The following is a 25,003-nucleotide window of genomic DNA, read 5'->3' as shown; positions in this document are numbered from 1 at the left end:
ACAAGACTTGCCTATTTCTGGGGTTAGATGGAGTGTCTGCATTTGATATGAGTAGAAGGTATATTAAGTTGAAGGAGTATCTGCTTTTGTTTCAGAGAATAAGTATGAAGAAGGGTTGCCTGTCAACAGTGAATAGGACTGGAGAGAATATTTGACATATTCAGGACTTCTTATATTCTGAAAACGCTTCTGTATTTGGGGAAATTTTCACATTATGAATCCTACCTCCCCCCACTGAGATCAGAACTCAAATACTAGCCTCTCTTGCAGCTAGCACTCAGGCATGTGCCTTGCCCTTCACACACCCAGGTGAGTGAGACCAATTCAGAGATGAGCCTGGCGGCACTCCTGTTTATGCAGGGTAGCTCTCCCATTTGGCTGGTGCAGGTGGCAGCAGGAATTGCAGGAGCAAGTTCCTGACACACAGGCAGCATCAGTGATGGAGGCAGTAGTGGATGTGGGGCGCTGAGTCCCTGGCATTTCATGTTTGATGGAGGAGGCATCAGTGGTATCCATATCAGACCAGTATACTGCATGGTTCTTGGTGTTCCTGGAAGTTTATCCTTGAGTTTGTTTCTTCAACAACCCCAAGTAGGACCTAATAAACTTTAAGAGGTTATTTTTCTGGTTAAACTAGCCAGACTGGATTTTGTTGTTTGCAATGTTTGTACATCACATTTTAACATATAAAAAATACACATCCCGACTTACAACTTCTTATAAAGAAGTACAAATTGTAAATACATGCCATTTTTCAACTGTCAGATTGGCAAAGATCAAGGATTTGATTTCTTGGCATTAATATAGGGAAACAGGCCCTTTCACTGTTGGTGAGAATGTAAACTAATAATTTTGAAGAAAAACAATGGTACAGTATCTATCAAAGTTTAAAACACAAATATCTTTTGATGAGGAAATATTATTTCCATGACTATATTCTACATGTATACCCTTGTATGAACCACTAAAGAAATGTACGATGATATTAATTTTTAAGCTGCTTGTAAATGGAAGTATTTAAAACAATATAAATGCAGTCAAGTGAGACCTGGTAAATACATAGCTGGACATTCACAGAATGGAATGATATTTAGCTGTTGAAAGGGGAAAGCTCTATACAGAGGAAATAGATATATTGTCAAAGTAGAAAAGTTAGGTACGGAATGCCGCCATCCATGTGAAAAGGCATAGGCGTACAGAAATGTTTTGCATAGATTTGGAATATCCGTGAAGAAGGCAGCACATATAACTGTCATCTCCGGGGAGGGAGTCTGGGTGAGGGACATGCCAAGAGATGGTTACTTTTCAGAGAGTATCTGTAGATTTTGAGTTTCATTCTTTCATTCATCTCTGTGAGAACTGTGTGCTGCTTGCTCTGGCACATGGGACATGAAGGTAAACCAGACACTGTTTCAGCATTTAGGGAGCTAAACGACATAACTACACAGATGATTATAGCATAATGCATTAAGAGCTGGGATAGGTGTACACACAAGATGCTGTGGAAGCCAGAGAAGAAGCTCTTGAAGTGTCACAGAGAGAACTTTCTGAAGAAAAGGGCACGCAGAAATTGAAGTGAGAATTGGCAGTGGAGCTATAGGCAAAGCTATTCCAAGCATTAAAAAAAGAGAAAAGAAAAGAAAAAGAAAATAATCAGAGGTAAAGTCAGTGAGCACACAAAACAGTCAACTTTGGGGGAATTCTAAGTATTTCAGGATGAGTATAGTTTGGGTGGGGGAAGATGTCAAAAGGTAAATTAAAGAATTATTTAAGGTCCTTAGATACTGGATATTATCCTCACAGAAAAGGTGAGTAATTAAAGCTAGGAGGTGGAAGGAGAATCCTGTGTGGAGACAGAATGGGAGTTCCAAGGCAAAGTGCAAGGCTTTTAATTTAAACTAAGGAAGTACTCGAACAGATAGGAATGCATTCAACTGCTATGAACCAAAAAGAGTGCTGTAACCAGTAGTTATTATTTGATACAGGTCTGGAGGGAGGCATCTCAGGGCTGGTACAGTTACTCAGAGATGTACCAAGGACCCAGGTTTCTTTCTTCTTTTTTCTCTGCTATTCTTGGAAAAGTTGCCTGGTCACCACATCATTGCAAAGTTGCCACCGCTGATACTGGTATCATGGTTATATTCAAGGCAGGAAGAAAGAGGCAAAGGGATGGGACAAAAAGCCTTCTCTACTTAAAGCTTTTCTCTCTTTGATGAGGGAAGCCATTCACAGCAGGCTTGCTCTTGTATTTCATCAGCTATGCTCCCCTTAGACACACCATTGCTAAGGGGAATGAGATTTTACTCATGGTTTTAGACCAATTATGATTTATCTCCTAGCATGTACTAGAGGACTTCCATCCCTGAGATCAAAGGATCTCCATACATTGCATAAATAATTTAGCAATTATTAAATATATATACATATGTGTATACAGTATATATATACATGCATGTCTATACATGTAATACCCATGTATATATACACACATGTATGTGCATATATATATATATACACACCTATATATCAATGTATCTATATATTCTTTTTCTTCCTTCCAGAGAAGGAGAGCAAATGACTGTCAGATGGTCATAGGTCCCAATTTAGAAATGGTATAAACTTCTGAGTAGCTTTGGAACTTTTTCATCTAATTCTTAATATCTAGAGACAACTAATGTGGTTTCTTTTTCCTTCCATACCCATTCCTGACCTTGTTCAAGTATAGGATCATTCTTTTACAATGTAACTAGAATCACATCTGATGGGATGCCCTGTATTAGTTTATTACCAACAACTTAGTGATTTAACACAAATTTATGATCTCATAATTTCCATGGGTCAGAAGAGACAGGCACAGTTAATTGCATCCTCTGCTCAGGGTCTCACCAGGCTGCAAAGTGTTGACTGGGGCTGTGATGTCATCTGAGGCTTGGGGCTTCTTCCTAGCTCACTGGTTATTGGCAGAATTCAGCTCCCTGGGGTTGTAGGACTGCCATGCTCAGCTCCTGGAGGATGCCCCTCTCCATGGGCAGTTAGTTCACCATGTGGCTGTTTGCTTTTTCCAGACAAGCATGAGGGTATCTGCCTCACTAGGAATGTCTCCCTCCAGCCTGCTGAAATAGAGTCTTATCAAATGTACCCTAATCAAAATAGTGACTACCCCAACATATTCACAAACCTGCCCACATTCCAGGATCATCCCATGTGACCGGGTGTCAAGAATCTTGGGGGGCCACTGAAGAATTCTGCCTACGATTATCTCATGACTTGAATTTGTATTCTACTAATGGGTAGTAGCAAATTCCCACCTTTATTTTTAGTACTTTACATATTACATATTTTTTGCTTTACATATTATAATGCTTTTTTCTAATAAAATTTTAAAATTAAATATTATTTTCAGTAGGAACTAACCCACTCCACATTCCCATTCTCATTTTCAGAGTTTCCCAGGATCATGTCATACACTTTTCACTCAACAATAGCTTAAGGAAAAAAAAAAAAAGAAAGATTTTATAGCATTATTTTACTATAGAAAAAGGGAAAACAGAGTTTTAGGAAAAACAGAAGAAGAAAAGAGATGGTTTGCCTATGCTGAAAAGAGTTGTAATGTAGTCGGGAAAGAAGATATAATCACATAAGTTGAATACCAATAAAATATTTAAATGGGGGTTGAAACCAACCATGAAAGTCAAGTCACAAGGCTGTAAATTGTTAATTGTCAAATTAATCCTAGGGAGATTCAGAGGAGAGTGGTTGGATAATTTATTGTGGTGACACAAGCTACCCTTAACTTTAGTGTCTTAAAACAATAGTGTTCTTACATCTCACAATTGTGTGGGTCAGGAGTACAGGCAGGGCTCAGCTGGACAATTCTTCTGCTTCAAGGAGCATCACGTGGCACTCAGCAGGCCTTGTCTGAGGCTCCAAGAAGGGTCCCTCACAAAACTAGAACACCTTACTGCCCCTCAGCCCCTCTTTCTACATGGCACCTCATCCTTCTAGGCCCCCCATGTAGTTTGGGCTTCTCACAGCACGGTGATCTCAAGGTAGTCATACTTCTTTCCTGGCAGCTGTCTTGTAAGACAAGAAGGAAGGAAATGGACACTCTTGTCGTCTGGATCCGGAAGTAACACAGTGTTACTTCAGCGATATTCAATATGTCAACAGGAGTCACCCAGCTCAAGGGGGGGAAATACAGGACCCTCTTTCTTCTTCAACATACCTCATGATGAGGACAGTGTCAAAGCAGATGTGGCCATATTTAATTCACCATGGAGGGAAAGGTCAATCTGGACCAGAAAGGTCAGAAAAAGCTGTACACGGAAGGTAGTATATAAATTGGTTTTAAAGGATACGGATCATTTGAAAAAAATGGACTGGGGATAAGGCTAAAAAATATTAAACATATAAATATAAACCAGTACTAATGGGGAAAACTTTCAAAATGCTTAGCAAAACAAGAATTAAATTTCTTCCTCAATTTATTTCGCTCTAACAGCAAAAGAGAAGTGGAAACTTGCCTCAACCTGGCAAGTCACTTTTTTCTGTTCATAAACACGTTGATCTGACTGGGAAGATAATTTTTCCTTAAATGAGATCAGCTTATTTGAAGAAAGGTGAATTTGAGCTTAAGGATTTTATTGGAGTAATTGGGGAAGGTCAGTCAGAGTCCAGTTTGTTTTGAGAAGTGCTTAACTGTTAAAACTCTCCAAAGACAGGGAAATGCTTGTAGTTAGTCTTGAGACAGGATGCAGGGCAGGAAGACAGGGGTGTGACTTAGCGACAAGTGATCAGGCAGTTTGGGTTTAGCAAGTCCGCTCAAGGTCTTAAGAGGGTCATGATGTAAAATGTTTAGTCCTTCAGGGTCTCTCATAAGGCTTTGTTCAGAAAGGTTTAATCATTATAGCCATAATTTTCTGACTGAGACGAGGCTTTCCTTAGATTTGTAGTTCATAGATAAATAGCTCTCTAGGTGTGTGTGTGTGTGTGTGTGTGTGTGTGTGCGCGCGCACGCGCGCATGCGGGCACTCCTTGCAATACAAGAAATGAACACATTGCCTGGCACTTGGTGGAAATTTAATATTGCTTAACGAACTGTATTATTCATGTTCTCTCGATACAAATTGAAATAATCTACATTTTCCCTCAAAGTTTTGCCTGTGTAACATTAAACTGGAAACAGGAATATTTTAAAAATACACACCAATTAAAAATCATTCCTGTATGAGGTGAGCATAGCTCTTGTCTTGCACTTCAATTTTCAAAATTCGTATCTAACATTTTCTTTCAATCCTTTTTTTGACACTGATATATTTTGAATTTATGACTATCAAACCTGACATTACAAAGACAAAGGCAGAGGGAACAAACTCATGAGAAATACTTTTAAAATATATCTTTTAATGTGTTATAACAGCCTGGAGAATTATCACATCTTACTACTCCTTTATGTGGTAATTAGATTCCTCCTACCCTCTCCGATAAAGCAGTAGCTTTTAGCTGTTTTATTTTATTTGGTCGGGAGCACTGAAAAATTCCAAGCTACAGTAAGGGATAACATCTTAAACGGTGTTGGAGTTTGACAAAGGTCTACAGGCTTGTGCATTTTACACAGTTATCTACTTTCCGTAGTTTTGTTTCTTGAGCTCTAAGTGGCTTCTCGGAAACTGCTAGGTTAAGCAAACAAAAGAAAAAGGAAAACAGACTGCGGGACTCTTGAGACTCTGAAACCGTAATCTAGAGCGAACCGGTTAAGCCTTCAGAGACCGGAGAGGAGGCTGTGTGCGATTGGTAGGCAGAGCAAAAACATTAGTCCAGGATGCCGGGCAGCTGGATAGCGCCTTCCACCAGCGCACACATAAGCCTTCTTAACCCAGAATGGCCGGGGGAGCTGAAACGCGTTCCCACCCTCTGTCCCACTAAAGTAAATAAGTGAACCTTGCTTCAGATGAACTGCAAAGGACAGTCTGCAGATATATCTATAGATATATAAATATTAGGAGTTTCGACCTCTCTCCCAGGAGGTGGGCTAGGCGCCACCTGCCAGCGTCTTCCGCTATCTCCCTCCCTGACCTGCTGGGGCGGAGAGGAGGCGGGGGAGGATGCGGCGCGGGGGTGGCCACCGCACATCCGGGCGCTCCTGCAGCCGGCCGCTGGCTGCATAATTGATGGAGGGCCGGACGCAGCTCTGGGTGTGCTGCTGGCGCGGTCAGAGTGTCTCAGGGGAGGAGGGCAGGGCGGCCGGCCCCTCACACTCCGCCTTTTCTCGAGTGTCCTGCCCCCGGGCCTGGCAGCGGGCGCCGGGCCGCCGGCGAGTGTGCGCAGCGACTCCGGGCACCGACGGCGGTGGGTGCGCGAGGACCGCGGCGGACCTGCTGGCGCCATGCCCTCCCTCCCCAGTCTGCGGGGGCCCCGGGCGCCGCCCCTGCCGCTGCTCCTCCTGTGTCTCCTCGCCCCGGTACGCCGGAGCTCGGAGGACGGCCGTACCCCAGGTGTGATGGTTTCTGGGCCAAGGAGGGGGCGGAGAGCGCGCGGGGATGCTGGCTACCGCGGGTGGGGAACGGCGTCCGCCTCCTCCCGTTTGCCACGCTAGGGTTATCTAAACTGGCCGAGAGGCCGGTGCGGTTCGGGCTCCTCCGCTGGAACGAACAGCGCCCTACGAGACGGGGTCGTGGGTTAGTAGGGCAGTGTCTGGGTGTTCCTAGGAAAAGGGCGTGAGGGTACGGGCAGGAACAAGGCAGCGACTTGGCCTCTGCTAAAGTGGCAGAATTTCTGAAAGCCACATTTCCCAAGGCCCTTCACTTAAATCGATAGTGAGGCTTAAATATCCCCTCCTCCCTTCCTGGCAGGTGAGTTGGCTTTGATGATGTTTTTTAGAGCTGAGCTGAAATAACAACAACAAAACAAAGCCCCACGACTTAAGGATAATAATGTGTGTATCTTCTTTTCTACCTTGGTCTTTGAAAACAAAGACCATGGGTTTTTCTTTGTTTGTATTTGTGGTTGTATTATTAAGACATTGAAAGAGGGATTTTGGTGCAAAGCATCAGGGAAACGAACACCAGATTTGCCATTTTAGCTTCACCTGTTTATAATTACTTTTTATGGTGAAAGTATTCCATCTAACGTACTTTCTAATGCAAGTTCCTGTGTTATAGATTTCAAAGTATTAGAGGCTGATTAGGATAACAGACCACCTCCAAGTTTGCAAATATTGCCCATCAGTAACTAAAATCAGGATATTATTCTACACAAGGTTTCGAACCTTTAATAGGAATTCATTTTTTATGAGCTTATAGCATGTAGATTTTTTGTAACATACTTTGAAGATGGAAAGATAATCAAATAATAAGATTACTCATTTTTAAATAAATGTCCTTTAACAGGCCTAGCTGTTAACAACTTGGACAGAACATTTTGGGTTGCCTCAGTTTCTAAATTTCCTCACCCCGCTTTGCAGCCACCTTTCTCTTTTTCATTCACACCACTTATGAAGAATGGTCAAGGACGTTTTCTACACCCTGGGCTATCCCTGATTCACCTATCATTCACCTGAGAGTACTACACTTCTGAGGACCAACGCATTCTAGGTGTGTCCTAGAACTTTGGTTCTCGAGTTGGCTGTATGTTGGAATTACCAGCGAGCATTAAAAATGCTGATAAGTGGATCCTGCCCTCAAAAATTCTGATTCAGTCGGCCTGGGATTCAGCCTACACGTAAGGAGTTTTAAAAGCTCCCATGTGATTTTAATCATATGATCCTAAGCAGGTTGAAAACCACTGCTTTGAAATGATATGGCCTAGAGAGTGCACTGTTGGATAGGTATTCCATTGGTATCAGGGAGTCAGGTTTAAATTGACACTTAGAGCAGACTTCCAAAGAGAAAAGTAGGAAACAAATGAAGGTGGGATAAATTAACAAATAAAGTTTTAAATAAATAGAATGATGTATATATGTACGGCAGATGTCTGTGTGTGTATGTAGCACAAGTCCTGTCCTTTAAGCTCCACTTAAGCTAAAATTATGGAAGAATGTGACATATAAAAGGCATGAAGTTACTTAACATTTCATTTCAAGGCAGAATTAAAACTTGTGAGGCAGCCTCATCTCACTTTATAGATACTGTATCGATCTCGGTGAGGTTCAGTTTCCTCCTTGCTAAAGACCATTGTGAAGTTTACTGGCTATTTTTTACCTAGGTGCTTTTGAACTACTTGGACGTAGGTGTTCTATAAACCTAAGATTTGGGGCCAAATTTTAAAAATAAAAACGTTTATCATTTTTTATCATAAATGTATCATATCTACTATGTAACAACTGTGTGCCAGGCATTGCACCATATCGTTTATAGCTCTATGGGTTAGTTTTTATTATCCCTGACTTTCAGATGAGGAAATTGGAATTTAGAGAGGCTAAATAGTTGCCTAAGTACAAATGATTAAGCAGTAGAGCAGGAAATTTAGCATGTTCAGTCCGATTCCAAATACTGTGTTCTTAAACTCAGTTGTCTCTCTGAGATGAGTGGGTATGTTTATGAAAGTTTGGAATCACTGACAGCAGAGTGTGGATACAAATGCTAGATTTGGGTTGTAGGGCTTCCTGACTCAGTTTGAGTCCTGGAATAAAGTTGGCACAAGGACTCACCTTAACTCTTTTAGACTGTTTTAATTAAATAAGAAATGTAGAATATCTTTATGAAGGAGAAATATTACATAAATGGGAATATTTAAAAATCATTATTATTACTCTTATGGGGGAACAAATTGAAGGAAAGGGTCATGCTTATCTTTTGAAAAATGTTTGCAGGGGAGTCATTTGAAAGGATCATTTTTAACTTCTAAAGGATGTTGCTTACATGCTTCCTTGATCAATGCCTCCTTCCTTTCTAGAGACACACAGAGCAACTGCCCGGTAGTAAATATTTGTTGGAACAAATATTCGAGTACCTACATATGCCTTACATTGTTAGTCTATATCTAAGCAGAAAACTTTAGCAGTTTTTACCTTTCATGGCATTTAAACTTTAAAGGAACGGATGGGATATAAGCCTGTCTTTAATAGGGTTATATCTGAGGCATCAAAATTTTGACCCTAAATTACCATCACATTTGAAATTACATTATATACACTTTTGTTAAGAATTAGTTCAACTGGCTCTTCCTCGTCCTGGTCTTTTATCCCCACCTCTCATCCCCATCTCCTTCCCTTCCTTCTGGGAATGAGTCCTGTAGTCATTAGGTGGGGAAATGTGGAAGCATCTCCCCTGTTGAAGGGACCCAAACTGTTTCAGGTCAGGGAATTAGAAGCTGAGCCCAGTAAGGATGGCATCCAGGTAGGAGGGCAGCCCCGTGTAGAGTGTTAGAGCCGAAGCACATGAGGTGGGCGTTCCTGCAGAAGGGTGGTCTGGCGAGAGGCCTCAGCGCTGAGCAGAGTGACAAGGGCTTCTACGCAGCTATGGCATGCAGGTCTGATCCTGATCACAGGATGGAGGTAAAGCATGCAGGAGCAGACAGTGCAGGATGCTGGAGCCTAAGTGGGTGAGGAAGACATCTCTTTGGGGCCAACAGGAGATTAGTTATATATGGGGGGATTGATCAAATAAGTAAAGCTGATGAGGATAATAGAATCTAGGTTTTTCTCTAGAGAAGAAGGAAATAAACGGGGAAAACTAAAATGAACCTTGTGGTGTTGGACTGCAATTGGCAGCATTAGCGTGAATTCGTGACTCTAAATATCTATCTCTATCCATGTCTTATGTGTATATATATCTATATAAATAGATGCATAAATATAAACGTGTATGTGTAAATATATGTATAATGCATATATGTGTCATATATATTGACAGGTGATCCCTGAACACAAAGGTTAATCTATGTATAATTTATAGTCAGCCTTCTGTATCAGTGCATCTGAGGATTGAACCAACCATGGACCATGCAGTAACGTAGTATTTACTCTTGAAAAAATATGCGTATAAGTGGACCCCTGAAGTTCAAACCCTCATTGTTCAAGGGCCAACTGTATATATGTATGTGTATTATACCCATTATATATATGTTGTGTGTGTGTGTATGAATATGTACACATGTATTCTTAGGTCTGCCCACTGCGATGGAGCAGTGATGAACATACTTAGCACCCAAATCTTGACTCTAAATACATTTTTTTCCACTAATAATAACTTGGACTTTTTATAGAAATGGCTGATATCAGGACTGGAGTGGGGAAAGGATAGGATAAGTCTGGAACATCTTATGCCAGAAAGCAGTGAAGTGTTCAAAGAATAATGGGTGATGTCAAAAGGATACAGAAGCCAAAATGAAGTGGGTACGAATGGACAAATAGAGCGTGAAAGTAAATAATAATACTAATGGACTAGTATCCATATGCACTGAATAATGTCCATTGAATTATATAGGTATTCATGAGTACATACTGAACTTAATTAAATGAGTCAATTGAAAGTTTGATGAGGCACAAAATATTATATAGTTTCAAAGTAATTTCCCACAAAATTGGCATTAATGAAAAGGGAGAAAGAATAACTTCTAAGTGGAGAAGCCTGGCAGACACCACTTTAATCAAATGATCAGAGTGTAAATCAGTAAAGAAAGAAATAAAATTGTGTGTCATCTGATAGGATGCAGTGAGAAGAACACAACATCTCCTCTGTGATTTTCCTGCCAAAGATGTCTACTCTGAATGTAATCGTATTACAACTTAACTATCCTGGAACTTTCATAAGCATCAAGGTCATAAAAGTCAGGAGAGACTAAAGCTGTTTAGAGTGAAGAGAATAGAGGGACATGGCTCATGACAGCTCATGTGATCCTGAGCTGAAACCTTTGACTAAAAAAGTACATTATAAAGACTTTTGTTGAAACTTAGATAAGATGTGGGATGAGATGATAGTGCATAAATGCTAATTTCCTGATTTTAACAGCAGTATTGGGGTGAAGTGGACTATGTCCTTTGTAGGAAATAATGTTGTAATGTTTCCGAGGTCGAATGGGTCATCAGGTGACCAACTTGTTCCCCAGTGGTTCAGGGGAAACATTCTTTACTCTGTACGGAAAACTTTTCTGTTAGTTTGAGATTGCTTGAAAAGCAAAAAGAATTTCAACTCTGAGAAAGCTTGAATTAACAGACAAACTACAAGCATAGCTGAGAAATAGTCATCAGTTTATGTAATTAGGTACGATTTTCCAAAGGAGTATTTGCCCTCAAACAGATACAGATTGTTAAGTGTTGAGGCTGTCTGTCCTAGATTGTAATCTTTTCAAGTTACTTTTGTATAGCTGGCCTCACATATTTCACAATATTAGGTGAACCTCGGAAACAAACAACTTAGGACACACACATTGACATAGAAGGAAAAAAAACCTCACAATGGTTTACTAAAATTAAACTCTCTACTCCTAATAAAACATAGTCACTATTCATGCACAACAAAATATCTCAAATAATATATTGTTAGTATAGAATTAATAGATGTTATATTTAAAAATGGTGTTTCTCTTTTAATTGAAAATAATATTTTTCTGGTATTTTTAAAGTTACTGTGGTCATATCATTACTGATGTATCCCTACTCTCAAGATAGAATCTTTTTTACTATTGCCTTATAATTATATAGTTCTGAGATCCTGAAAGAGAATTTAGATGTCTCATCTGATTGATCTTGAAGCCCAGAGTGCTTTTGTGATGTAGCCAAGAGCCTGGAGCTAGCTAACAGCTGTAACTGGTTTCCTAGTTTGCATTTTAAAACTCCATCCAGCACTTGGTGCCTCTTTGGGAAAGGTCCTCAAAATAGGTAGGGCTGCAAATGTTCATGCTTTAAAATATCTGCACCTAAACCATGTAAAACAGGACCTCAGGGCTATAGGGCCACTTGAAGATTTTTAAAAATCATCACTTTGAGGAATGAGGGTTGAAGATGTACCTGTTTTGAAATCAGGATTTCTCAACTTTGGCATTATTGACATTTTGGGCTGGATAATTCTCTGCTATGGGGGGCTGTCCTGTAGAATGCTTAGCAGCCTCACTGGCCTCTACCTTTGTAGTGGGTGAGTTGTGTCACCCCCCAAAAGATGTTCAAGTCCTGACGCTTGGTATCTGTGAAAGTGACCTTATTTGAGAGTAGGGTCTTTGCAGATGTAATCAAGGTAAAATGAGGTCATGTTACATGAGGTCATGTTACAATTAGGATAGACCCTTAACCCAATGACTGTGTCTTTATGAAAGAAGTGAGAGGGAGATTTGGATCTAGAGACACAGACACACAGAGAGAAGATGGATGTGTAAAAATGGAGCCAGAGATTGGAGTGACGGATCTACAAACCAGGGAATGCCAAGGATTGCTGGCAACCACCAGAAGCTAGGAAGAGGCAGGAACAATTCTTACTTGGCACCTTTAGAGGGAGCAAGGCCCTGCACCTTGATTTCAGGCTTCTAGCCTCTAGAACTCTGAGCGAATAAACTTCTGTTGTTTTAAGTCACCGTATTTGTGGTAATTTGGTATGGCAACACTACGAAACTAATATAACCTACCAGGTACAAGTAGTAACCTCCAAGTTGTGATAACCTGAATGTCTCCAGACATTGTTAAATATCCCCTGGGCAGGGTGCAGGGAAGAAGAGAATCACCTCTAGTTGAGAACCATTAAACAAAATCTAAGTCCTATAAAAGAATAACCTAGTGGGTGAAACATTTAAAAAACCCAGTCTCTAGAAAGAGCAGAAATCCTAGTTTTATTTGGCGTAAGTTTCACTGTTAAAATATCTTAATGACCCAGGTGGAGGTAGTTTGAAACATTAGTTTCCACACTGCCCTTCAAAATATATTTTATTGCAAAAATCATATTTTAAAGAAAAGGTCAATTTATTTGCATTTCTATGTGACCAAGTTTTAAAAATAGTTTTACAAGGCTGTGTAAAAGTACACATTGCTTTTGTCATTAGGCTTTTTAATTGTTCTTTAATTTTTTTTAAACTAATCTAAAAATGACCTTCTTGTCCAGTAGTTCCCATGTATATAAAAAAATATGAGTTCCCTATCTAGACTGTTACCTGTCCCTGACTTAGAAAGTCTGACTTATAAATGTCCCCATCGGGAATTTATTTTCTTGCCAAAACTTCTTTCCTCTTCTTTTCTTGACAAACTCTCTCTGGGGTATAGTGTCTAGGAATCAAGGTAGCCGTATTCCCCTTCTCTTCTTTTACTACTGCCGCTAGGGACAGGGGATAGGGATCCTATATTCCTAGAGCCCAGCGGTAGAACTCTAAATGTAGTATTGATAATTAGATATTTTAATGCTATAGTTCAGCTATATCATGGCTTAAATGGCTTTTACAATTTGGTGTGGGATCTCATGGTTATGTATAATGATAGTGTTGCTTCCACGGGGAAATATATTCTGAGTTTGAAACCTCTGTTTTATAATATATGTTATCCATTCCTAGGTTGTGTTTCTGTCATTGGGTTGCACATTTATATTGCTATTTATCAGAACGCTAAAACTAAGACTTATTAAAATAATTTTAATTATACATGTTGATAGCAATCAATACATTATGTGGATGAGAGAGAGAAAGGCAGGGAATGGTATTTATCCTAATAACTGTTTCTTATACCTTTCTTTAAATGATGTCCAGACCCTTCCAAGATTTTAAAATATAAGAGATTTGCGGGGGGTATGTTAGAGAAAATGCTTTTTTTTAAAAAAAAATAATTAATTAATTTATGGCTGTGTTGGGTCTTCATTTCTGTGCGAGGGCTTTCTTTAGTCGTGGCAAGCGGGGGCCACTCTTCATCGCGGTGCGCAGGCCTCTCACTGTCGCGGCCTCTGTTGTTGCGGAGCACAGGCTCCGGATGCGCAGGCTCAGCGGCCATGGCGCACGGGCCAAGTTGCTCCGCGGTATGTGGTATCCTCCCATACCAGGGCTCGAACCCGTGTCCCCTGCATTGGCAGGCAGACTCTGAACCACTGCGCCACCAGGGAAGCCCCAAAATGCTTATTCTTAAACAGAGGTATAGTTGAACTGATTTTCTGACTTAAATAAAAGCAAATCTTAAAACCCAATGCAGTTTTTTAGTGTTTATCTTTTTTTTCTTCCCAATTTACTTCAATTTAATAGGGCCCCATTTAAACTAGTGAAAATGTTACCTTAATATTAAATAGAAATTATAGCATGTTTATTTCATTTAAAATGTTAATAGCATAAATTATAAACCCTTCTAGGAATGTTTGTTTTAAAATGTAATATGTTAAAGATATCTAAGTGGAGATCATTTTGCAATTTCCCATGAAACAATATAGGTGAAAATTAGAATGTTACACAGTTCTTTGATGCAACACCCTCATGCCCCATCGCCCAAGTAGAGGGAGAAAAATCTTTTAATCTCTGTCACAACTACTAAAAGCTACTCTTTTATGCTGGCATTTTGGCCACTACCTGTAAAAGAATGCTGAGTGGAAAATTTCCAGCAATGATTAATAGAGGAGTGAGTATGATAACTTAAGGAATGCGTGTTATGATCTTGGCACCATCACTCAATATTATCCAGCTTTTCTGATCCTCCCTTCTCTATGAAATGAAACCCCAAGTAACAAGTCATTGGCAGAACTTGGACCAGGATACAAATCCCTGACTCTCCATTCTGTACTTCTTTTTGTGACTCAGCCTAATCCTTTCAGGGAAATATTCAAACCACATCTGCCTGAATCTCCTGCCAATTTCCTTTAACACTAACATCAGCTGCCTCAGCCTCCTGCCAGCTGTCCTCCTACTGAAAGCAGTAAGGTTTACATTCTCACTTTTTTGATTAAAAAATATCTTGGCTAAACAATGAACTTCTCACTTTAATATTCTAACACCTTCTGCAGACTGCCCTGCTCTTGTACTCAAGACTATTAGAGGAACTTTTCCCAAGACAAAAATCACAACAGTTATACATGCCCTTTTGCACTTGGGGCTTCTTCAGTGGAGTCTGGAGCCTGATCATGAATGCTTTAAAGGCAATAGGAAGTTAGGATACAGGTGGTGGCTGGATTATAGATGTCTGTTTGTATTTTTAACATATGAGTTGGCAATTGGAAGTGGCCACAACAGTTACTATATTCTGGAACTATCCAAAGTTTCCTACTCTTGAAGCTTGGTTTTTCCTTTTCCTCCTATTCCTTCAACTTTCATAAGCTTATATTTTGCCCAAGCCAAGCCTAGACCCCTTTTCTCTCCTTGTTCTAATGTAGGTCCTAGGGGGACCCATCCATCCACATCCTGTTGATGCAAAATGGGAAGATAACCCCAGCCTCAGAGCTCATCTCCTTGGCATTATCTCCAGCTCTAGTCTACCTCCAGAGTCCTTCAAAGATGTAAATCACACTTCATACTCTGTAGCTCACATACCAACTTGTATACACCACATAGGCTAGTTACAGTCAATACTATAAATGGGTGCAACTCTGACATTTTAATGACTCTCAGTCACAAATTGTGGGCCTAAACCAACATTATTATGATCCATGCAGCCCTCCAGGAACCAAATTTACTCAGCTTCATATTCCTTACTGGCATCAAGCATGTATGCTGTATGTGTTCACGTACTTAAGTGAAATGAGAATCAGAATGACAGCATTTTTTCAGCTTACGTCATCCTTACTATTGCTGATACTGTGACTAAGAATAATGATAATGCTAATAATAATAGTCAGACCATCTCAAAAGGGTTATGAGCTTGTTTCGGGGATAAAAAGTGTGGTGAAGATCTTCATGATGGCATTCTGCTCTGCAATAGACTAGGCCAAGAAAAAAGGTCTCCCTAGCAAAGGAAGCAAAGATATCAAAGCTTATGTTTGCAAGCTTCACAGAACAGATGATAGAGTAGAACAGTTCTTTCTTTCCCATCTGCTGTTCCCAGATGCTGCTCCCTCCTGGCTTCCTGCAACCTGTAAGTGAGCTATGCCCAATAATAGAAAAAAAGAATTTTCATATTGATAGATGACTTTTTGGCAATGTGCGTGTGTGCTTGAGAGAGAGTGACAGAGAGAGAGAATAGGAATGAATGAATATTAGGTGTGGGTAGAGGAGAAGTTTTGTATTCCTGACAGGCTAGTGAGAAACTCAGGGCATATTTTCCTAAATAATCACTGTCAGAGGGTGGTATGATTTAGGTATGTTATTTGTTAAAGGATTATTTTATGGGAAAGTGCATCCCACCTTCCAAGACTGTATTAGAAGTGATAAAAGCTCTGGAATATGGCTAATTGGAGAGCTAGGTTCTGCGAGGTAGGTTTTTTTATTAGGCAATATTGAAAAGCTGTGTGTAAGCTGAAGCAACAAAAATGATCACTTGCTTTGATAACATTTTTCATACATATAAGAAAAGTAAAGAACTAGAAATCTAATCTTGCACTAGGAATAACTTTCTGAGCACAGTATTAAAAATGTGGTGTAAAAAAGGCCCAGGTTTAATTTAAAGTGAATGAAGGGTCTTAAGAATGCAGCCAAGTTTACAATAGTGAGCCTTTCTCCTCTGACTTGTTTGGTAAAGTTGGGGTAGTTTTCGTGGGAGGTAAGGTCTGTGTCCTAAAGTCAAAAAAACAGTAGCTAGTGTTAAAAAAAAAAAAAAGAATCTTTGAGGAGAGTGGGACAGGTGGAAATGGAAACCTTGTTTCTTCGATGAATGTTTTTGTAAGAAGACATAAGTGACAGAAAAATGGAAAGTTGGTTTGGTAGAGGACACACTGGACCGTCACCATAGCTGGAAAACAGAGCAGCATAGACTCTCCCTGTCCATCCATTTATGTTCTCTGTCCTCTAGCGCCCGGTGCACTCTCTCTTATTCCTTTTTTTATGCCCTTTATTTTGGTCTCTCTGTCCCTTTTTGTGCTCTCATCTTCTCTCTGCCTTTCTATGTCCTTTTTCTCCCCTGGCACTCTTATCTAATTTCTCCATATCTTCATTTATGTTTTATAAAGAAACTATGAATTTTAGGATAAGGAAAGGTTTTTTTTTTAAAGCCATTTGATGTAATCAATAGGGATTTTTCAGTAAGAAAAGAACACAGAAAAATTGGAAATTTTGTTATATTTAATAGCTCAGTGTGTTTCTGAATGTCTGTGGAGCGTGTAAGACCTAGTGAATCAGAGCTTTCTGAAAACATTATTTTTCATTAATAGTATACAATATACCATTTTAGCTGCTGTGAACTAGCTTTTAGACAGTCACTTAACCTTGATAATAATATGTAATCACATGTTCTTATTCTTACAGCTGCATCTTTCACAAGCCTACCTGTCCGGGAAGAAATGATGGCAAAATACTCTAACCTTTCCTTGGAGAGTCATAACATATCACTGACTGGTAAATGTATTGTGTTTCAAATAATATAATGCCAGATAATTTTTCATTTTTAATTAAGCTACTGTATGAATTATGAAGTACTAAAGCCTGCCAGACTGGCAGGAGAGACACACCAGTACCTTATACAGTCATAATACAGTGTGATGGGGTCCCGTGCGACCAGGCTGATGTGCCCTGTGTGAGGGAGGAGGCAGCCTTTCCAGGCATGGGGGTTAAATGCTCTCTAGAAGGAGGGCACCTGGGACGAGAGGAGGGCTCATTTTGATGTGCAGATGCTCTTCGGTTTTCATCACACCTTGCTGGTACATCTGTTCAAACCACTGTTCACTGAGAGGAGAATTCATGTATCTGCTGGAAGGCCTTTAGGCAAAAAATTAAAGATGTTATCTATGACTGCTATGGAAAATCAAGCGAAGAATCCTGACATAAAACTCAAGTCTGCTTTCTCTTTTCACAGTTTTGGATTCCAGTATTTTAAAAGTAATCTCAGAGTTCTTTAAATGAGCAAGAGTAGTTATCTGTTTTAGCAACAATATCAAAAGTATAATTAGAATTTTAATCCTATTTTTTAAGTCACTAATAAGTTTCATCCAATTATATGTCCAGGCTTTAACTGTCCTCTAGTTTAAGAACGGTTTCTCTATTTCTGTTTAATATGAATTAAAGGTGTGCCCCTCCCCCCAGTCTGATACCAGTGGAATATTTGCAGTGAGTTTTCTGGTAGGAGAACATTTTTATGACTTTGTGCAACCCCTGTTTGTTCCCAGATGTCCCCATCCTAGTATTTGGAGCTTATTCCTACTGTAAAAAGTAATTACAACACTCCTGTGTTGCTACTTCTTCTTTTACTTTTTGCGCGTTCTAGTTGTTGGTTTCCTTTGTTAGGATGGAATGTTTCTTTAAGAGAGATTTATGTGAAAACATAAGTTTGCAAATCCTTTGATTAGCCTGGTAATGCTGGCAGCAGCACACCCCTCACTTACCCTGTGTAGCTGGAGCCTGGGAAAAAAAGGGTCAGGTGCCCAAAGGGAGAGCAAAAATTGGGCTTTTTAGTTGATGTCAGGTTGGTTATTTACTTAACCCGTTTGGAGGGTTTCACTCCTAACCACTCTTTTATTCTGGTACCAGTATTCCTACAGTATTCATGAGAGCAGGTGTTCACAATTGTCCATCACTCACCTTCAGCTTTGGCCTGATCAAACTTTAGTCAGGCTTTTCTCTTCCTCCCAGACCCCTGAACTTGGCATGCCCCAAGTCTGAGCAAGCAGTAAATGCATGACCACAGCCCAATCGTGCTGTCTGCTTCTACCCAACAGTTGCCTCATTTCTTCTCAAAAGTTCCTGCTAGCCTGCTTACCCCTCCCTATAAGTCTTTTTCTATTTGACAGTGAGATACTTGTAGATCCAAAGCTTGGAGCATTTTTCCCTATTGCAATAGACTTCTGGAATAAAGTCTCTCCTTATTTAAGTCTAGGTTTGTTTTTATTTGACAAAAGAAAAGATTTGACATTAATTTCGAAACACAGGATCTCTGAACTGTGACCCTTCCCATCAAGAAGTTTGGTCTTAGGAACTGCCTTTATTGAAATATAGAATTTAAATCTGAAGACATATTTATGCTTATTAGGAACCATAGGCTTTCTTCTTATTGTTACCATCAGGATTTTTAATCTACTTCATAAATAGAATGTTTTCATATTTTGTCATATCATTGTTTACTTGAATTGTGCTTAACATTTCTGTGTTGTTACTTATTTTCTCTTCCCCTCTGGCCATTTTAGAAGTTGATCTCTCTGTTGGGATAAAAATTTTTTTTTACAGAGATGCAAATGTAGTACATTAGTTGCAGATTCTGGACCAGCATGACAACTTTTGGCCCAGTTCATAGCACATTTCCTCAAAGATGCTTGAGACTGGGAAACAGGTCCTGTGCCTTGGAGAGTGAAAAACATGACCTTTGGTTCATGAAAGCCTAACTGTTTACTTGTTTTATGTTTTTAAAATACTGCTAATCATTTACTTAACAGACATATGGTATCGACTATGTACCATGTATGTATTTCTACATATAACTTAGTTTAAACCTCCTAAGAACCCTAAGCAATGGGTACTATTACTATTTGCAATTTGCAGATGAGGAAAAAGAGGCACAAAGAGATCAAGTGAACTGACCATGGTCACAGGTGGTAAGTTGGGTGTTTGATTTTGAACCCAGACTGTCTGACACCAGGCGCCACGCTATTAGCCACGCTATTAACCATCATACTTTGCAGCCTTTCTTAATGCCCAGTTACTCATTTCTTTCAGCAGTGTTATTAATACAATTATACCTATTTTAAGGAAACTTAGATTCGCTATGAGACTATGGAAAGAAGTTTCAAAAACAATGAAAACAAAGGTATTTTGATTGCCCTTTGCTAAACAGGTTTGTCTTGGAAATTGCATTTGCCGAGATGATGGATATCTTTGTAAAAGTATAATTGACTTCACTAAGCATGAAGTGTTTTTTTCTTTTTTTTCCAGTTGTCTGATGTCACTGTGTTTCAAAAATTGATCTTTTAATAATGGACTATTTTAACATGACTGTGCTAGGTTTCCCAATGTCAATATTCAGAAGTCATTGTATTATAGCAATTAGAGTATTTCTTTATTGTTTTATTTTTTTCTTTCTCTGTGCATATTATAGTGTTTGGTGCCTCCATTAGTGTGTTATAGTTTAACCCAAGAGGTTAAAACCAAAGCATCAGCTGGCAGCTTTCTTGACTACCCTGGTAATGTTGGCATAGGCTCTCCCCACGGGCACATTTTATTTATCATTTTGAGATGTGAGCAGCTGGCCTGGCAAGGACCTCGTGAGACAGGGAGGTAGACAAAGCAGGCATTGGAGCTACAGATACATATATTAAGGCATGGAGTAAAATTTGGGAAGATTAGTCAAGGTCAGGAAAGGCAGCTATGTTGCTTAGACCAGCTAGACAAGAAGTTGTATTAGGACCATTCAGATTCCTGGTTCAAGTGCCTGGTCAATCAGATTGAAAAAAGAAAAGAAGCGAGAGTCCCTTACATTTGGCTGCTCAGACACTTTGTTGCAGGGAAGATCCCAGAATGACTCCAATGAGGTGCACATGTTTAGGATGTTTCTCAGAAGCAGACCACCAGTTATCAAATCTTATGTAGACTGTAGATGTACAGAAGAAAAAAAATGTGAATCCTAATATACACAGAGAGTGAAAGAGAAGGCAGAAGAGGGATCACCCATAGTAACACAATTGGTAGTGGCTGTTAGCAACTTTTGTTTTACACTAGGGTTTCTCATTAGCATAAATATTGACACTTTGGGTTGGATAACTCTTTGTTGCTGGAGTTGGGGGGAGCATGTTCAGGGCATTGTAGGATGTTTAGCAGCATCCTTGGCCTCTACCCACTAGATCTGAGTTTGTTTGAATTTTTTTCTATTGTAAACCATGAGCAATGAACACTTCTACATATCTCTTTCTGGGCATGGTTGTGTGTGTTCCTCTAGAATAATTGCCACAAGTAGAATTGCTGAGTTAGAAACTATGCACATTTTAATTTTAATACATACTTGCAAACTGCCCTCCAAAGTAGCCTGACAATTTACCCCTTCCCCCTATCTGCATATTTGAGTATAATTTTCTCTAGATCCTGACCAACCTTGATAGTATTAAACTCTTCACTTTTCTGAGTGTGAAAAACTGTACTATTATTGTTTTAATTTGCATCCTGGAGTTAGGCATACTTATATCTGTGTATGTTTATCTGTTAATACCCTTTATTCATTTTCCTATTGGGCTTATAAATTCTTCAATTTATGTAAATGAGACAGCTATACATTTTGAGTACTAATCTGTACTTTTTATAAAAGTTGCAAATGTTCTTTCTTGTCTTTAAAATTTTACATGGTGTTTTTTATTGTGTAGAAATTTCATTTACACATTTCTCCTAATATTTTCATAGGAGTTCTTAATAGGAGTTTTTAACCTTCAGTTTTTAAACCATTTAAAATATGGTTTTACGTATTGTGTGCGATAGAGCACTAACTTTATTACTATTTTATATAGATAGCTAATGTCCCAACACCCTTTACTGAACAGTTCTTTTTCCTACTGCTGTGAAGTAGCACACTAATCATATTCCAAATTCCCATATGCTATTCTGTGTCTCTACTGTTTCAATGTTTTTCAAACTTTTTATAGTGCTACACTAAGGAACAACTTACCTTGTAAACTGATGCACTACCATGCATGCACCCACACGTCAAGCAACACCCACACCTAATAGATGTGTTACACTTGATAATTTCTCTTTCCTTACAACCCATTAAAAAACAAATCTGGTGGTAACTACCAAATTGATTTCCTGATCCACTAATAGTTTCCAACTTGCTTCTGAAAAATTCTGCTTATTTATTCCATTAATTTTCTAGGTGTTTTCTAGCAGCACTAACAAATATTAATTTTTGAAACATTATACTTCATACTTTTGTTCTTTTTTTTTTTTTTTTTGCGGTACGCGGGCCTCTCACTGTTGTGGCCTCTCCCGTTGCGGAGCACAGGCTCCGGATGCGCAGGCTCAGCGGCCATGGCTCACAGGCCCAGCCGCTCCGCGGCATGTGGGATCTTCCCGGACCGGGGCACGAACCCGTGTCCCCTGCATCGGCAGGCGGACTCTCAACCACTGTGCCACCAGGGAAGCCCCTGTTCTTTTTTTAAAAGATAACTTTTCCTATTTCCTGGACTTTTACTCTTTCATGTGGGTTTTTTGTTTGTAATCAAGTTCCATAAAAAATACTTTTTGGATTTTGACTGATTTTTCACTGAATCTATAGATTAATTTGGGGGAGAATTAGTATTTTTATGATACTCTATTATCACCTGTGATGATTTAGATCTCATTTGACTTAGGTTATCTATTATAGTTAAAATTTTCCATATATATATAATTTTTAATAAACACTATATAATTAAGATGTACAACATGACTATATGGATATATATATTACTACAGTCAAGCAAACTAATTAACATACCATCTCACAGTTATTTTTTGTATGTGTAGAATGCACTTGAAATCTACTGTCTTAGCATATTTCCAGTGTTCAGTACAGTATTAACATGACATACAGCAGGTGTTAATCATATTTCTCATATTGTACATTACATCCCTAGTACTTATTTATCTTGTAACTGGAAGTTTGTACCTTTTGGCCACCATCCAGTTTCCCTTCCCCTCACCCCTGCCTCTGGTAACCACAGATCTGATCTCTTTTTCTATGAGTTTGTTTTTGAAGTATAATTGATTCCACAACACTATGTTAGTTCCTGGAGCACATTTTAGTGATTAGATATTGCTATATATTTCAAAATGATCACCACTATAAGTATAGCTAAGTCTATACCATCTGTCACCAAATATGTTACATTATTATTGGCTATATTCCCAACACTGTACATTTCACATTTGTGACTTATTCATTTTGTAACTAGAAGTTTATACCTCCTAATCTCCCTCACCTATTTCTCTCAACCCTATATCCACCTCCCCTCTGGCAGCCACCTGTTTGTTCTCTGTATCTGTGACTCTGTTTCTGTTTGGTTATGTTTGTTCATTTGTTTTTTAGATTCCACATATAGGTGAAATCATACAGTAATTATCTTTCTCTGTCTGACTTATTTCAGTTTGCATAATACCCTCTAGGTCATTCATGTTGTTGCAAATGGCAAGATTTCATTCTTTTTTTATGGCTGAGTAATATTCCAGTGTGTGTGTGTGTGTGTGTGTGTGTGTGTGTCTGTGTGTACACCACATCTTCTTTATCCATTTATCTATTAATGGGCACTTAGGTTACTTCCATATCTTGGCAATTGTAAATAATGCTGCAGTGGACATAGGGGTACGTATATCTTTTTGAATTAGTGTTTTTGTTTTCTTCGGATAGATACCCAGGAGTGGAATTGCTGGATCGTATGGTAATTCTAATTTTTTGAGAAACTTCCATAGTGTTTTCTGTAAGAGCTGCACCAATTCACATTCCCACCAATAGTGCACAAGGGTTCCCTTTTCTCCACATCCTCTCCGGTACTTGCTATTTGTTGTCTTTTTGGCAATAGCCATTCTGACAGGTGTGAGGTGCTATCTCATTGTGCTTCTGATTTGCATTTCTCTGATGATGAGTGATGTTGAGCATCTTTTCACATGCTTGTTGGCCATCTGTATGTCTCTCTGGAAGAACGTCTGTTCAGGTCCTCTGCCCATTTTTTAATCAGGTTGCTTGTGTTTTTTTTAGAAGATGTTGGGGGTAGGAGTTTATTAATTAATTAATTAATTTTTGCTGTGTTGGGTCTTCATTTCTGTGTGAGGGCTTTCTCTAGTTGTGGCAAGCGGGGGCCACTCTTCATCACGGTGCGCTGGGCTCTCACTGTCGTGGCCTCTCTTGTTGCGGAGCACAGGCTCCAGACGCGCAGGCTCAGTAGTTGTGGCTCACGGGCCTAGTTGCTCCGTGGCATGTGGGATCCTCCCAGACCAGGGCTCCAACCCGTGTCCCCTGCGTTAGCAGGCAGATTCTCAACCACTGCACCACCAGGGAAGCCCCTGTTTGTGTTTTTGATGTTAAGAAAGGTCCATATACTTTTTTTTTTAACATCTTTATTCGAGTATAACTGCTTTACAATTATGTGTTAGTTTCTGCTTTACAACAAAGTGAATCAGTTATACATATACATATATCCCCATATCTCTTCCCTCTTGCATCTCCCTCCCTCGCACCCTCCCTATCCCACCCCTCTAGGTGGTCACAAAGCACCGAGCTGATCTCCCTGTGCTATGCGGCTGCTTCCCACTAGCTATCTATTTTACATTTGGTAGTGTATATATGTCCATGCCACTCTCTTTGTCCCAGCTTACCCTTAAATTTTTAAGAGAGTATTTAGAGGTAAATTACTGTATGATTTAAAGAACATTCTTTTTAAAAGTGTAGTTCAGAAACCGAGCAAATGGGTACGGTCTTGGAAATATCGATGTCATGGATGTTTTTATAACATTCTAAAACAGCAGAAATGCATTGCAGTTGTGGAGTTTTGGGGAAGTTGAAACATTGTCCACTGAGTTAAATGGACACATTAGTTTTCTGGCTAACCAAAAAATATTTTAGTATTAGGGATAAAACTTTCTACGTATTTTTGATGCTTGTGATTTCCTGACAGGAAGGAAATCAGGCTGCAAAACATCAGCAAAGTATAAAAAACAGTGAGATAACAATTAGGGCTTGGAGGATGGCTTGGCAAGAAGAAAGGTTACATTGCGGTTTTAATAGAAGCATTTAGTTGAAAGTATGAATGTTTAAAATATGTTGATCAAGGAAAAAATATTTTTTCTTTTTCATTTATTTTGTATCTCTATGAAGTGATGGATGGTCCCTAAACTTACTGTGGTAATCATTTCATAAGGTATGTAAATCACAACATTATTCTGTACACCTTAAACTTATATAGTGCTGTATGCCAATTATATCTCAAACTGGAAGAGAAAAATTTTTTTAAATTAAAAAAAGTTGATCACATCATCTATCATCACATTGCTAAATTATAAATTTGTTTCATCTTCTTTTAATGTT

At 39.2% G+C, this 25,003-nt stretch overlaps 1 protein-coding gene across 1 annotated transcript in view; it reads left to right on the top strand.

Annotated features, from left to right (window-relative positions):
• Positions 1-4,274: 4,274 nt before the first annotated feature.
• Positions 4,275-25,003, top strand: part of EMB (embigin) — a 42,650-nt gene continuing 21,921 nt past the window's right edge. The window contains exons 1-3 of the mRNA XM_022597843.2: positions 4,275-4,329; positions 6,024-6,494; positions 17,281-17,370. Coding sequence (XP_022453551.2) covers positions 4,275-4,329; positions 6,024-6,494; positions 17,281-17,370 — 616 coding nt within the window. The remainder of the gene's footprint in view (positions 4,330-6,023; positions 6,495-17,280; positions 17,371-25,003) is intronic.

The sequence above is a fragment of the Delphinapterus leucas genome, chromosome 3, assembly GCF_059928025.1.
Source record: "Delphinapterus leucas isolate spDelLeu-1000000601 "Yukka" chromosome 3, BTC_Dleu_Yukka2, whole genome shotgun sequence".
NCBI classification, from domain to species: domain Eukaryota; kingdom Metazoa; phylum Chordata; class Mammalia; order Artiodactyla; family Monodontidae; genus Delphinapterus; species Delphinapterus leucas.
Note: the sequence above shows the minus strand (reverse complement) of the source record. Positions and strands in the feature narration are given on the sequence as shown.